Source organism: Electrophorus electricus, chromosome 1, assembly GCF_041902795.1.
Source record: "Electrophorus electricus isolate QZ-2024a chromosome 1, ASM4190279v1, whole genome shotgun sequence".
In the NCBI taxonomy this organism is placed as follows: Eukaryota; Metazoa; Chordata; class Actinopteri; order Gymnotiformes; family Gymnotidae; genus Electrophorus; species Electrophorus electricus.
The window spans coordinates 34,923,783-34,938,751 of NC_137497.1; the positions used below are offsets into that span (position 1 = coordinate 34,923,783).

Consider the following 14,969-nt stretch of genomic DNA (forward strand, 5'->3'; position numbering starts at 1 on the left):
TCCCCCATTTTGGTGCTTTCATGATAGAAAATGTAATGAGCTAATCAGATTTGGGGAAATGTGAGTGGACCACAGACTCTGGCACAATAGCCAGTGGCACAAACAGCATAATCCCCCAGTTCAGCACAATCACTAAAAGGCAAAGCATACAACTCAGTAATCACAAGGGCACAATAATCACTCACATCAGTGTTTATTTGAGAATGATTTTAAATGCATTTTACATTCTATGCACAGAATGACAAATCTATTGCCAGCATCCAGCCCATCAGCGGTGACCTGTGCCTGTTGGCTTCTGCACAAACGTTAAACACAGTGGTCAGAGGGCAGATGCTCGACAGGATCGTGCTGCTGGGAGGCTTGTAACAGCAGCATGAGGTGCTAGCTAGGGATTGCGTTCCGTTGGCCTCAGAGGGCTGAAACCAAGCCCTTATGAAGCTGACCTCATGTAAACTAACGAGGGAATGACCTCTGCTGTGCAGCTAGGACAGCTTATGAAGGGTGCAGGAGCAATGGAGCAGGCAGTAAATGTTGCTCTTTGCACGCACATGCTGTGGCCAGGGTGGGTCACAGCCCTTGCCTTTAGGTTGAGATTGTGAAGCGTGCGTTGGTGGCGCTGTTTGAATATGCTTGCAGATGAAGCAGGATAAAGCCTGTAGATTGCTCCTACGTGGTAAATGTACTTCTCATACATCTCAGCACAAATAAAGATACTAAGAATATAACATATAAGCATTAAGAACATATAAAACACAAAGTTAATACAAAACTGAATTGCCTAGTTTAAGCATTATTTCTAAGTTTTTTTAGCTAATCAATTTTATGATAATAAATAACACATTATAAATTAAGCTAGAATACTTCCATTGCCCTTTTTCCTTTCAAAAGAGCTGTAGTTACCAGGATATGGACTTTACAAGCCACTTGAATCGATTGAAAATTTGTGATGCGCTCCACTTTTAAAACTTTCTTAATTCTGGCCATGGGTAACCTGTTACGGGCAAACTGAGATTTTAAAAAAATAATTACATTCATTTTTTGAATCAGTCGCCCATCATATTGCACTTCAATGATAAACAACAACAACAACAACAACAAAAAAAACAGATTTAAATAAATGAAAGAAAGAAAAAGAAGAATCAAAATCCAAGAAAGGGAATGCACCATGATGGAAGGAAGAGCTCAGTATAATTACTGCTCGATCTCCCTCACTGTCACTCTCACCATCGCTCTCTGTCTCTAAATGCACATCCTTCTCACCCCACACTCACAGCAGAACTTAGCCCACTCCACTGGGTACTTGGTCCCACACTCGTGGCAGAACTTGGTCCCCTGTGCGGAGTAGTCCACCTCACTCTCGATATTGGCTTCATTCCTAATGGCAGAGAGAGCACAGTGGAATAATGCCCAAATGGGGACAGGTTAGGCTGTTTCTTGTAGACAAATAAAGAGCTGCACTTCCAGCATGTCATTGACATTCACTGCAATATCCTGTCAGCGCCAATCCAAACATATCTGATTAGTCCATTATAGGTAGCCACAGCAAGGCACTGTTTGACCCAAACCGTTCATCTTGTTGCCTTGTTTTATTTTCCAGCACTGTACCTTGAATTATAGTTGTCGGCATTGTAGACCTTCTTTTTGTTTGCCCCTATTCCGGAGTTCTTCACAGAGCTCTGAGCAGCTACTCCTTTGGGCTTCACGTTAACTCTGCAAACACATCACACAGGAGCCAAGTAAATGCCAGCTCATGAGGGAGTTGACTCACTGAGGGGTTTCATCTCGCAAGGGGCCTTACCCAGAGGGAGGACTGGACAGGCCGCCAGTGGGGGCACGGGATGGTGAGTAGCCGGACGACATATTTCGCACTGTGCCAACAGAGATCTTACTGCCGGGGATCACTGAGGAGGGAAAAGAACTTCCAAGAGTGCAGTCTGCCTTGGTGTCTTATTATTCTCACAATGCTTTATGAATGCATTTTCCCCGTGTGGATTTCTGACTTGTTTTGACGACCCGAAACACATTACTAGGGTGTTCTGGTCAATACAATCAAGCCTACAATTTGGGGAATTGGAAACTCTGAACATTATTCCATTATTCTTGCAAAAAGGCTAATTTACCATGGGCCAGAAATAGCCTCTGTAATATTCCTCTCTTTCTCTCTTCTCATTCCAATAAATATTAACTTGGTTAGGGGTAAAAAGGTTCACTTTGTACTTGTCATTACAGTATTATGCATCACAATACTTGTGATACTTGCTCAGCAAGACATTTTTCACAGCTGCACTAACAACATATATTATTGGGAAATAAACTTCATGTTGATGCCTGTCCCTGCACACAGATTTGTCAAGTATTGATGGCACTTCAAAATTTTGGGAAAATTAAATGTGCAAGATTTTGAACACCTGCTGTCAGACTGTTTGCACATACCCCAATACGGATGGCATAGCAAATAGGTCTGTACCTGCTCCTGAAGAGGGTCCATAGGCTGAGCGCTGGGGCAGGCGAGAGGAAGTCACAGACGATACCGTATTTGCCTTCTTCACTGCGGGGGTTTTGTACTGCAGAAAGAGCTTTCTTGAGCTTTGGTCCCTCATCTCTTTCCCCAGAAGCACTCTAAAGTGGCATCGCATGCGGTGTTTACCTGGCTCCTGGCTGGGGGCTTGGCTTTCTCACTTCCCGGGAACTTGCCCTTGTTGGAAATGCGAGATGCCTGTTCCTTGCAGAATTTGATATGCCTGTCTGCTGCATTTTCACTAAACCGCCTCTGACAGTATGGGCACTGGATATAATCTGGAACAAAAGGCAAATGGTTATCCAACAGTCATGCCCCATGGACTACTGTTTATGCATTTTCCATTTCTCACTGTGTGCTGGGAATACTGACCTGGGTCATACGAAGGGGGAGGTGGTGGGGGCAAGGGTCCGCCATCCTTCATGACTTGATTTAAGCCTTTAGCAGCGCGGATTGTGGCGATGAATTCCTCATGCTTGCGCCGCCAGTTGGACTGTTTTTTGGGTGGTTCAGGCTGTCGAAGCAAACGTACGTTTATGGATGTGGCCAGCTCAAAAATGCCCTGCCCTGAGCAGGCACGATGTTTAAACACAGCACACAGCATGGATGACACAGCTCTGGCACGCAACTAAGGAATACCAGTTTAAAAATCTTGAGACAAGATATTGCAGCAGAAAAGGAGTGCAATATTTACATAATGACGATCCATCTACTTAGTTACCTATTGGCACTATTACAAATAAACAAAAAGGTATGGCAGGCCCTTTAGGCCATTATTCAAAATTGCCTTTCATACTCATCACCAAACCTCTTACACACACCATCATACTTTTTCACACAGTCATACTTCTAGGCATTCTTGATAGTGAATGACAGAAAGTTTGACCGTGAATGAGTTTTCTAAAAGGCCTAGACATTTATCGTTAAAATTAACATTATAGGGTCACTTATAGGGTCAAATATGCCCCCTCTCCAATGTGCCATTAATTTCCTAACAAGCGGAAATCCCCGTAGGTCCTGTTAAATGGAACCAAGAGCTCAGAGCCAGATTAATGACTCTACTGGTCTCTTAACAAACGTATTAAATTAACCTAATGACGTCAATTTGCAGAGTCGAAAAATCTACGCATCTCTAACTGTTGCATTGGCTGTCGTAATGCGTTTGCCGTAGTATTGACGTCCCAACGTCTTTCAAAGACGCCAGATCGCTGTACTGCTCACACAACACAACTCGCCACCTTGAAACTGGGAATCTTAAAGCTGTTGTGGTTGCACACTGCATGACTTATCAACGACAGGGTATAACACACCACAATATATTTCCCCATCCGACGAGTCTGACTCGCCTCCAATCTAAGCTGTCATGAAAACACATGCAAAAAATGACAAAGAGAATGACATGATACCATTTGAGAGACAGATTGTTATTTTCTCTATAAAGTAATATGGTTACATTTTAGCATAGAATCTGTTTATCTATCTAAATATACTAGCTCCTCCATCCATCCCCTTTTGTGGGTATTTCACATACATAGTAGCCATGCAAGTTGAAGTTGTACAACTACTCTCCCCAGGTTTCTCCATATGTTGCATTTTCACTGGTTGTAGCTCGACATCGCACTCACTACAAGTTATAACTTGGTCGCAACACTTTTTATATTACAGAACTTGGACTCGCGACAGGTTCAGATATTTAATATGCTAGATATTTTTCAATACGCTGCAAGCGATCAGTGAGCTTCTAGGATCGTGTCTTTAAACAATTGACACACAGCAATCGAGAGCAGATTCTTGAGCCCCGAGCGAATGCCAATTTGCCTCCAATATGGAGCTTTCTTCGGCCACCTCCAAAACTCATCAGCAAGCGGATAATTGTGGATAAAATCGTGTAGTTTGAACTGTGCATTAGGAAATTAACTGCACATGGCGGGGTATAACTATAAGCAAGTATGACCATACTCTAATCAGAAACTGCTCATTTCACAATTGTCTAGGCCAATCAGAAAACATGAGCAAACTCTCCCACATTCAACAGTGTGTGAGAGGGAGTGTATGATGTAAGAGGTTTGATAGTGTGTGAGACAGTATGATGATGAGTGTAAGAGGTTTGATGGTGAATGTGAGAGGCAAGTTTGAATAATGGCCTAAAGGGCCATAAAATGCATATTTGTAATCCCTAAACCTAACATTTTAGAGTGGGGTGAGAGAAGCATATTAGTGTATTCAAGAAGAAATGCACTACTAGCCCTCCTAATTGAGCTAATAATACAGCTTTGAGGAAGAGAGAAACTGACAGAAGTAATTAATGTTAAGACAGGAAATAAACCTTTACTTATAATCCCACATCCTTTCCAATGTCATATTACCAGGTCTAGATTCTCATTTCCTTTTGAGAGGTTTTGTACAAGTGAAATCCAAGTATTCACAGTTGGGCAAAATGTACATCAAATTTGATGAAATGTGGACTTCATAAGTGAATTAGAGGAATTATTAGAGGTTGAACTGGAATGCATTCCCTGCCCTTACAAAAAATAAAGAACTGGCACTAAAAGGCAGTTACTGTAGCATGTCAGGCCATTGAAGCACTATATACATACACAATACACACTAGCCTTTATTTTATCCCACAGCCCACTACTGCATGTAACAAAAGCTAGAGTTTGTTTGAGCTGCACTGATATGCTGCTAAATGAGGCCAGTTTCATGCTCACTGTTTAAAGGTTTTCTCAGGAAGTTTGTGCATTGTCCGAGATAGCGTTCCTCTGTACTCCTAGACTGTAAGTAAATATCATAGTGGGCGTAATGATAGTGACGTAACAAGGCTAGGAAAAACTGACAACAGTCAAACTCAAACATTTTAAACACAGAATACTTTACCTTCAAGGTGATTTTTCCTTGAAAGCAATTTCTGAATTAAAATAAACCAAAACAAAACATCCAAAAACAAAAACTCAACTTACTTTAGCAGACTGCGAGCTGCTGGAAGAACTTTGTAACTGAAATACAATCAAAATGGGTTTCAGAGTATTTATGAGCATGGGGAATAAGATCATCCTTGAGTTGGTAAAAGGCCTTTAAAATAAATCACACCTCCCCTTTTAATAATGTGTGGTTAAGTCCTACCCCCACACCTCCAAAGTCCAAAGCCACGTCTGTCCCCCTGTTCTTACCTTTGGCTTGAGGGGTTTCAATGTAGAAATGTCTGTGCCCTCTGCCCTCTGCCTGCTGGAATCAAACACCTTGCGTTTCTTTGCTGATGATTTCTGGCAGATGGGCACATGCTTCTTCTGCACAGAGCAACATTATGAAAGCTCAGCATCTCTGTGACTTTACATTGCTGAGGAAAATCATACCTTAAGTGCAGAAACTGTGTTTTAAATGACTCACAGAGACATTATATCTTAAGACATTTTTCTAATAACACTTACGGAAATTGAAGATTAGTATTACGGGAACCAGGCAACACTAGATTGTTCTACTGACCTGCCTTATCAAAATAAACTAAGACTGCACTTTAGTGTTTGGTGCTTGCAAAACTGCCTATACATGCCAAACATTGCCATTATACAATACAGATTTCACTTATCACTTACTTAAAGAGTACGAGTACTTACAAGAACTTTTGAAAAAAACCTCCTTCCACATATTTTGCAAGGCAGCAGATCCTCAGTTACAGGAGATTCAACTTAGAAAATCAAATTAACATGTTTAAAACAATGAATGCTTTCAAATAGTGAAAAATTACTTGACAATACAGTTACCAAATAATCTCAGATTGTACATTATTACTCCACAATATAAAACAAATAAAATTAACCTTACACTGAAACGAGATTTCTGTGACAGTGATATTAAGAACATTCGCGGATGTCATACATTTATTGTAGACAGCTAATTAAGTAAGAGGGTGTGCCTACATCCAAAGTATTAAAAAATAGCCAAAGTAACGCTATCTTAATGAGTACAGGCAAAACATCTGTCTTACCGTCTTATATCGGTTTTACTAATTCAGCTAGCTAGCTAACTAACTAATTAACCAACCTAACATAACATATCCTAACCTAGGATAGCTAGCTACCAAAGAAGGTGCGACTTGTCTCCTAGCTAGCTGGCAAATATCAAAACAAATGCATTCAATTGTTATCCACATAAATAAATAAACTCATTGGCCAGCCAATAATAAATTATAAGATCCTCACTAACTGAATAATCAGATTCGAAAGGGTGTCCCTGAAACAAACTCAAGGGTCAGCCTTATCTAATTAACTTTGCGGGAAAACAGCTAGCTAACATAGTCAGCTAGCTAATTTCTGTGGGCACGACTAACTGGCTCGATAGCTAACCTAGCTATGTCAGCCAACAAAGACAGTAAATACTGTTACGATCCATTATATTCTGCTATGCAGACATCGTAGAACAACGTGGCTATGCAAATCACGCGTTAAAATGTACATAAAGAAGTAAGCGTGTGGGTATGTTTTGTTTTGTTACGAGCTTACCTTCAAATTCCTCCATCTTTCTTGGGAACGTTACATATCACAAGATGCTGCTGTAGCAACCGAGAGCAGCTGGGCTCACCCGTCCCTGACGAGCCAGTATCCTGACATTTCATTGGACAGAACCTTGGAGAGGACCCGCTTATGGCGAACGCCAGGTGGGGCGTGGGAGGTGTCCTCGCTGTGTTGAGGGGGAACATTTTGGTTACATTTTGATTTTGTTCTTAATTGTTCGTAATTACAGCCATTGCACATGCGTCCGTATGGTTTAGCTCTGTAATGTACTAAAACGACTATTTTATAAAAGTGTAATAGGTTTCGCTGCAATGATTGTAGTATAAGTATACGGCTTACTGTATTTTAGACAGTAACTATATTGGTTAACCTTTATATTTATTGGAATGGTACTGGAAACAAATAGCTCTAAAAATTCCTTTGCAACGATTGTACAGCTCCTGATCTGTTGTGAGTTGTTTTAAAGACCAGTACTTTAAACCAATTACCCCGTGTAGTACTACAGCTATGGAAGTCAGCTCTGCAGGCTCTAAACTGTTCCCAAATCAGTGTCGGAGGAGAAGTCGGCATAGGGAGCAATATTGTACAAGTCTGCTCTCTTTTGAATAGCACTGTGAAAGAACACTTAGCTGAGGAAACAAGGAAGTTGTTTTATTTTAGATATCTGGCACTGCAATACGATTGCTCGCTGGTGGAATTATGCAGGATGAAAAATGGAACAAGACCTCAACTGTTTGTCAGCATAGATGGATTGTATCAATGTTGGCAATTTGCATAAGATTTGGAGGCATGTTATTTGACTGAAAAATTCTTTAAATTATAACAGTAGGGCATACAATGTTTTACATACAGTTTCAGCTAAGTTATTAAAACATTAGATTTAGGCTAAATTCCTTTTAACCTTTAAAAAAAAATTTTTTTTTGAAGCTTATATAGCACCAGCTCACTGGACCAAACTAGAATCTGCATAACATTTCCTTATAAAGAGATTTTTATAGAGAGTAAGAAAGAAAGGGTAACCGTCTGATACACGCCACCTGTAAGTGGGATGAACAAGCCCTTTTATTTCAGGAGTGCTCCTCACATCGTCACCACGTCACCCACTACAGAGACCGTCACAGCGCAGCTGACAGCGGGCCGTCGCATATGTGTTACGCGCGATTAGGCTGTGAAGACCTGCTCGTTTGGACGCTCGTAACGCCTAAAACAGGTAGGACCAACCGGGATGTACATGAAAATATTTATTATCCTATTTATTAACAGGATACAAATGCTAGGATTTGTCTCCGTATAGCCTGTACGCACGGGCTGTGATCTCTCGAGCGTGAATCGTTTCATCTTTTGTTTCTCGGTAGGTTTATTTGTGAGAAGCGAACACTTTGCAATACATGTCAAAATACTAGGAATATTCTCAACTGTCACAGCCACTCATAACCAACATCTTTGTTGATGCCGAGAGCGCAATTCGTACATAGATGTTGATGACAAGGCCTATGATAGCCTTCACATCTTACAAATGTGGTCACTAGAAAATCGACTGCACGTCGTCAGAAAGAAAAATAGGCTATTGTTATTGAGCGAATATCAACTCATATAAATGACTTTAGATAACATCCGTAGATAAATGTCTAAACCTTGCATGTAACTATGCTAAATCAGGGTGTAAAATAAGTCATTTAGCGTCTATCGTAGCCTTATTAGTGGTATTACCAGGTAGCGTTTCTTTAATTCCATTCTTATAATAACCCTGTGGTTATCTGCAGCATCATTTGTACGTCTTTGCATCCGCGAGGCATAGAAATCAATACTGATGTTCCGACATTATAATATTTCACAGCATATCATTATATCAGTGCATTTGAATTTCAAGTTTCGATTACAGATTCACACAGGAAAAGTATTAGTATAATAGCCTTGTTTTGACATGTTACTATGGATTGGAGGCTTTCTTTGTAAAATTATTAATTTATTTACCAGAAAGCCTTTGTTCAGAACCACTCAAAACGCATACATTTTGACATCGGACTGCTAGAAGGCATAATGTAAAGATAATGGTTTTTACCAGGCTTATTTAAGTGTTAGTCTAATTTAAAAGCTAGGTATATAACTTATGAGAACAAATTACTAGGAACAATGTCGAGCCTAAAACGAGCAGCAAATCTTAGAAATGCACAAATTTGATGGTTAAAGCTCGCCTAATTTTTAGCACTTGAGTGTCATACTTGTTGAATGGTACGGTCTGTCAGATCATTCAGAGGTGTTTTTGTTAAAACTGTTGCACAAGCCATCTGTGTGGGCAGGCTGACTGATGCCACTGGAGCCTGCTTTGGCACACATGAAGCGAACATGTGCCTGGTGCTTTCTGCACAGTTGTCACTTTTGCCTAAAGGGACTGTCTACCCACCCATGGAGCATATTGATTTTTATTTATTTTTTTTGGACTTGAACCTGGGTGCCAAGGGTGTGTGTGTGTGTGTGTGTGTGTGTGTGTGAAAACCCACTGGTTCCCTCACTTTCACACAGGTGTTGGCTGTATCGAAAGGATTGCTAGTTTTGACATCTGCTTTGCAAGTTGACATGAGGTCATGTTTGGAGACTTTTTTTGCTCCTCAGTTTAAAACCGTTTGGAAGATGGCACTATGGAGAAGACTGCGTTGAACGGATGCACACAGATTCAGTCTGTAGATAAGGCAAAAGGAAGCATATTGTATCTAGAGGCTTCTGACTTGTTAGTGCCTGGAAGTACATGACTGGACCCATGCCATCCTCAGTCCATCATGGGGCCATCTTGACTAGTCTCATCTTGCCCAGTTCCCTCTTCTGTTTCATTAAAAAAAAAAAAAAAAAGTTCTGTGTCCCTGCAGTTTTAGCAGAGCATTGTGATAACAGGAAGTATAAAAACCAACCACAAGGAAAAGCTGTAAAGAAAAGAGGTAGAAGCAGCTTTCACATAGCCTAGCACACCCAGTTGGCTAAGGTAAACAATCAAATGGGTTTTCTCTTCGCATGTCAACTTCTCCATTATGGTGACCTCCTTATGAGTGCTTATCCACCATGTGACACTGTTTTGAAGGCAGCAGCTGAGAACGCCTGTTCTGTGATGATGGCAAGGGCTAAAAATATTCGCAGGGTCTCATCACAGTACAGCGGGGCATAGTTATAACAACTAGTGACTGGAATTTAATCAATGGCAGAAGATTCAGTGGACCCATGAAGATGATTTCAGGTGAACTACCCTCTCTCTCCAGCATAGATAAGCCATTTACCAGTTTTTCAAAGCCTTTGTTTTTCTAGACAACAAAATCTCAAGCATCCACTATTGGTGAATGCAGAAACCAGTGCCATGTATTTTTTGCAATCACATAATGTTTCATTTTAAGCCCTAGTTTGGACATGCTGCATGTTGTATCCTTCTTATACATTGAGCAAGTCAAGCAATTATGACCTAGCAGTGTATAGGTGCAAGTTAAAGCATATGGATAGATGCCAATAGATTGGAATGAAAAGGCAGCACTTGCAGTGATGGCTTCCAGTGCAGAACTTGCAGGGCAGTGAGTGACTGGTCGTACGCTGTAATACAGTTGGGAATTCTGAGATTACAGGATTCGATGGTAAGCTTTGTGCCAAGGAGCATTGCTGCTCCTAACCTCAAAAATATAGGAGCATACAAAAAATGTATGAGTACCAACTTGATGTGCCTTTTTATTCTGAGTGTACAGATGACAGTGATTTATTCAGACTATACTGAAAACCAAATCCAATTACACTAATACCGTAATTATCCAATATTCACCTAGAATCAAAATTATATTCGACTCAGATTTTTTGTGCTCACCAGTCCTTTTTACACATTTAAATAGCATACTTTTTTTTTTGACATTTGTATGGCAGTTTTTGTGACATTTTTAGTGTCTATATATATATATATATATGTGTGTGTGTGTGTGTGTGTGTGTGTGTGTGTGTGTGTGTGTGAAATCAAAGTAATTCTATTCGACTTCAATTATGTAAAGAGCATGGTAATTTTCCATCACTTTTGGGGGTGCATTCCACTTTGACCTTGAAACTTCCAGCCTGGACTCTGTACAGATGTTTCGGTATATTATGCCAGCCTTTTCCAGCCATTGATAGGATTATTCCATATCAGACGCTTTCACCATTTGCTGATGGTATATACTATGCAGGGGTTTATCCTCACATGATGGTCTCTGCTTCTAGTCATTTCCATCACCCTCGGGTTTCTGCTGTTTGAGGTACTTACTAAGCACTTCATCACTTGGGGCCATCCTGGTGTACTCCTGGATCTTGGTTGTTTCATCCTGGATAATGGCTCTGACGCTCACTACTAGTCCTTGGCCCCACTCCTTCTGCTTACTGTACAGTCTCAGAGTGCTGGATTTGGGAAGAAACCCTGTGTGCAGAATTTCCTTGTCTTGATGCCAGTGGCTTCTGTCTCCTCCTTAGGCCAGATTATGCCAGCGGGGTCTGGCAGAGCATGCTTTTTATATAGAATTCCAGGTGAGTAACTGCAGTGTACTGTAGTATGAGTTGTAGAGATATTCAAAAATCTAGTAGCTAGTATGTAAATTAATGCATTAAGCAAGCTAAATATTATTCAAATATCTTTAATCGATAGCTAACTTTTACATGTGTCTTTAGTTAGCCAAGCTACATAGTTGGTCATCTAGATGGTTAACTAATTTTCAGGTAAGATATCTAGCTAATTTCGCATTTCATAAGCTGACGTATTGCTATCCATGTCATTTAGCTACTGTTGCTTATGTAGCAGGTATTTATTTATCTTACTTGACATGCGCAATGCGCCGAGCAGGCCTATTTTATCTTCGTGTTGTGTAAAAATAGCAGCAGGACAAACTCAGGACAGTATTGCTTTAAAGGGCTCCCAAGGTCACACCGTAAAACTCAGCTTTGCAGTTCTTACCCCTGGAGATTGTGTTGATCTTAAATCGCAACAGTGGACTTCTGGGTCTTGAGCAGTATAACGATACCCAGGAACATGGTAGGCATTTTCCAGTAGGGGATTTCCTAAGAGAGATTTAGACACAGATCCTCTAACAGTTTTCTTTCTCTTTTTCTGTCTTCCTTCCAAATGTGCTTCATTCTATATAAAATTTAGGAACATGCAATGTAATCAAAAACACATTTTATTTAGTATTAACTATTTAATGCATTTTCATGACTTTATCTGTGGAGGCTTGCTAGAGAAACAGTATGAGGAATTTTAAAATCTTCTCTCTCTCTCTCTCTCTCTCTCTCCCTCTCTCTCTTTCTCTCAGACACTGCTATGATGAAATGAGGTAGATATGACTGATGTGGAGGCGACGTATGAAGACTTCATAGCCTCTGGGAGGACGGGCAGAAGGAATGCAGTGCATGACATTCTAGGAGACTCTGGTGAACTGGACGCTAGTGGACTCACACAGACTCTGTCAGACCTCTGCATCAACAAAGCAGGCATGTACATCTTGTTATCTACCTTGTCTTCCAGTTTCTCCACCCACTAACAAAGGCTACCAAAGAACAAAATTCAAAATTGGATGGATGGGATCATGTGTTCTTACTACCAAAAATAACCTGTAACAGAAAAGAAGTTAAATGTTCTATACATTGTATTTCTATACAAACGTTTTTTTTAGTCAAACAAAAGTCTACAGAGAAAACCGAGTGTTAATCGTGTTAATCGATTGGTGTTTTTGAACCAAGTTTGTGCTTCTGACATTGTTGACAAAGCAGCTGTGTATTACACTCCACTAACATCCACAAAGGCCATCAAATTTGAAGTTTGATCCAACTCAGCTGAACTGTAGGCTTTGAAGTTGAATCATTACAATTATCTGTGTTCAAGCGGATCAATAATGGATCGTTCGTAGATGGTAAAGTAAACAGATGTGAGCTCATCCTTAAACCTACAGAAGCTCATGTGCCATTAAGTGGCTTCTGTAATCTAATCTGGCACTGCAAGACTAGGCCACTATGAATTATGAAGTGGATTGGTAGGCTCTGGGAGAGATGGAGATGCTTGGGAGCTTTACGGCCTTTTGCACGAGCTCCTGGTTAACAAACCGCTGCCCTGTGCAGAGTGCAGCAAAGACCTAGCCACAGCTGGCCATGCCTAGCAGGCCTGTCTGCCTTTAGCGGATGGCAGGTCTTGCATACTAACTGACATCTCTAGCTTTTCTCACTCTGTCCTTTTTAATGTATTTTTACGCTCTGCTCCCACAACCCTTCACAAACCTTTTCTGTTTCCTGTCAGATGAAGGGAATGATGGTGAGAAAAACCCAGGCCCCTCAGAACCTGATTCCAAACCTGAGAAGAGCAAAGAAGAAGACGCATAACGGGCCCCTGTGAGAGGAAGAGGAGGAGGTGGACCCAGCTCCCTCTAGTGGTTGATCTCAGGACTGGGGCATGGAAGAGGCAGAGCCTGTACAGCTTGGGCAGTGCCCTCTGCTGCACGCCTCTGGAATTGCCAGCGGCTCGGCCTCGAAGGCACGGCGGTTGCTGGCTGCTGTCAGACGCTGGGCCCACGGTTTCAGTAACGGATGAAGCACCTGGCTTTGGCGTCGTAGCCGTGTCCCCAACGGCCATCGCCTCGGAACCATCACTGATGTAGGAACCACCTCCTCCTAGATGATCCCTGTAGCTGTTCAGCTGCTTGTCTGAAGCAAGAACCTGCGCCACCTCCAGCCCCTGATGCTGATGTGGGGAGGTGTCGAATCACTATGGCTGCTGTGCTTCTGATGGAGGCGGACGTTGACTTTCCAAAAAAAACGGAGACACTGGTCATCCATTTGGACACTTAAGTGTCTGGCCAGTAGGGCATAACTTCAGATCCACAGAGCAACTGCCAAAGTAGCTGTGCTTAAATACGTATCCTTGAGTGTTTTTAAAAAAATATTTTTTTTCATGTATTAAAAAAGGTGGTGGTGTTATGCTAGAATTTGTTTGCTGGTTGTTTTTTTGTTTTGTTTTTTTTTTCCCCCCTTTAGTAATCGCAGCAGTTGTTCCCCCTTTTCTTTTCATTGGTGTGAATATTGAATACATGCAAAAAGGGGTTCTCTGTAAAACACAGATGCTGCACTATGACTGTTGGACAAGTCGGATGTCATCAGAAATCAAAAACAAAAAAGTGATCTTTGTAGATCATGCATGGCACAATAATATATTCATCGTATACCAAGTGGATATGTGTGTGAAAGTATCCACATCATGCAGCTTTGTAAAAGTGGACTTAAAGTTTCCAGTATGTTGCAATTTATTGATTGTGTAATGTTTTTTTAAATAGTAAAGAAAAAGGAGAAAAAAATTAATTAAAAAAATTCTCTTGAACAACACTGCCTAGTTTATCTTCCTAAACTTGTGTACAACCTGGCAGGTCACTTAAAGAGATCTGTTTACCCTACAAATTCACTTCTTATTTGTCTTCCATGTTTGATTTTGATGTTCAATTGTTTTGTTTCACAGATTTGCTAATAAAAATAATGAATGATATTTTTTTTTTTTTTTCACTCTGGTCTGAATAATTATAATCTTTGTCAAAATATACATTAAAAAAAAACAGGATAGTGAGCTTGAAATAAATGTGAACAAAAATTCCTGTTCATTCTTAACTAGTCGAACTTTTAACCTGCTGTGTTGATCTGCTCTAATACCTATGACAGCTCAAAAAGGGACTTACATATTTATCAGTACCCACACGTGCTGTCTAGGAATTGAACCAGTGGTCTTCGTCATTAATACCATGTGGTGACCAGTCTACCAGCTGAGCTTCAGCAGTCACTCCCAACTTGACTCAAGACTGTTAGGATGGGGAAAGCAAACTAAACCGTCGCCTGTGTCAATGCTGGTAATCTCTGCAGTGGCAGGCTTCATTCACAGCACCTGTAAGTGAAGAAACAAGTCATTTTCTTTCGGTAGCGCC

The 14,969-nt window shown here is 40.8% G+C and overlaps 2 protein-coding genes across 4 annotated transcripts; one reads left to right on the forward strand and one right to left on the reverse strand.

Annotated features, from left to right (window-relative positions):
* Nucleotides 1–177: 177 nt before the first annotated feature.
* Nucleotides 178–7,155, reverse strand: zc2hc1a (zinc finger, C2HC-type containing 1A). The gene is made up of 10 exons (XM_027004474.3): nt 7,018–7,155; nt 6,133–6,203; nt 5,689–5,805; nt 5,479–5,514; nt 2,891–3,032; nt 2,648–2,796; nt 2,468–2,564; nt 1,799–1,901; nt 1,606–1,710; nt 178–1,375 (listed from the first exon to the last, which is right to left on the reverse strand). The coding sequence occupies exons 1-10, from the start codon at nt 7,031–7,033 to the stop codon at nt 1,240–1,242; spliced, it is 972 nt and encodes a 323-aa protein (XP_026860275.2). The 5' UTR covers nt 7,034–7,155; the 3' UTR covers nt 178–1,239.
* Nucleotides 7,156–8,089: 934 nt separating this feature from the next.
* Nucleotides 8,090–14,539, forward strand: pkia (cAMP-dependent protein kinase inhibitor alpha). 3 transcript variants are annotated; one of them, XM_027004446.3, is made up of 3 exons: nt 8,090–8,239; nt 12,327–12,504; nt 13,304–14,539. In XM_027004446.3, exons 2-3 carry the CDS (start codon nt 12,354–12,356, stop codon nt 13,384–13,386), a joined length of 234 nt encoding a protein of 77 aa, XP_026860247.1. In that variant the 5' UTR covers nt 8,090–8,239; nt 12,327–12,353; the 3' UTR covers nt 13,387–14,539. The 3 variants fall into 3 exon arrangements, with proteins under 3 accessions (XP_026860247.1, XP_026860249.1, XP_026860248.1); XM_027004448.3 differs by lacking the exon at nt 8,090–8,239 and adding an exon at nt 10,152–10,255; XM_027004447.3 differs by lacking the exon at nt 8,090–8,239 and adding an exon at nt 11,852–12,049.
* Nucleotides 14,540–14,969: the final 430 nt, after the last annotated feature.

Coding starts and splice junctions, on each gene's coding strand:
- zc2hc1a (XM_027004474.3), bottom strand. Junction 2,797..2,890: donor TCCCCCTTCGTATGACCCAG/GTCAGTATTCCC, acceptor CTTTTGTTCCAG/ATTATATCCAGTGCCCATAC. Junction 2,565..2,647: donor AGCCCCCAGCCAGGAGCCAG/GTAAACACCGCA, acceptor CTCTTTCTGCAG/TACAAAACCCCCGCAGTGAA.
- pkia (XM_027004446.3), top strand. CDS start 12,354: ATGACTGATGTGGAGGCGACGTATGAAGACTTCATAGCCTCTGGGAGG. Junction 12,505..13,303: donor CCTCTGCATCAACAAAGCAG/GCATGTACATCT, acceptor GTTTCCTGTCAG/ATGAAGGGAATGATGGTGAG.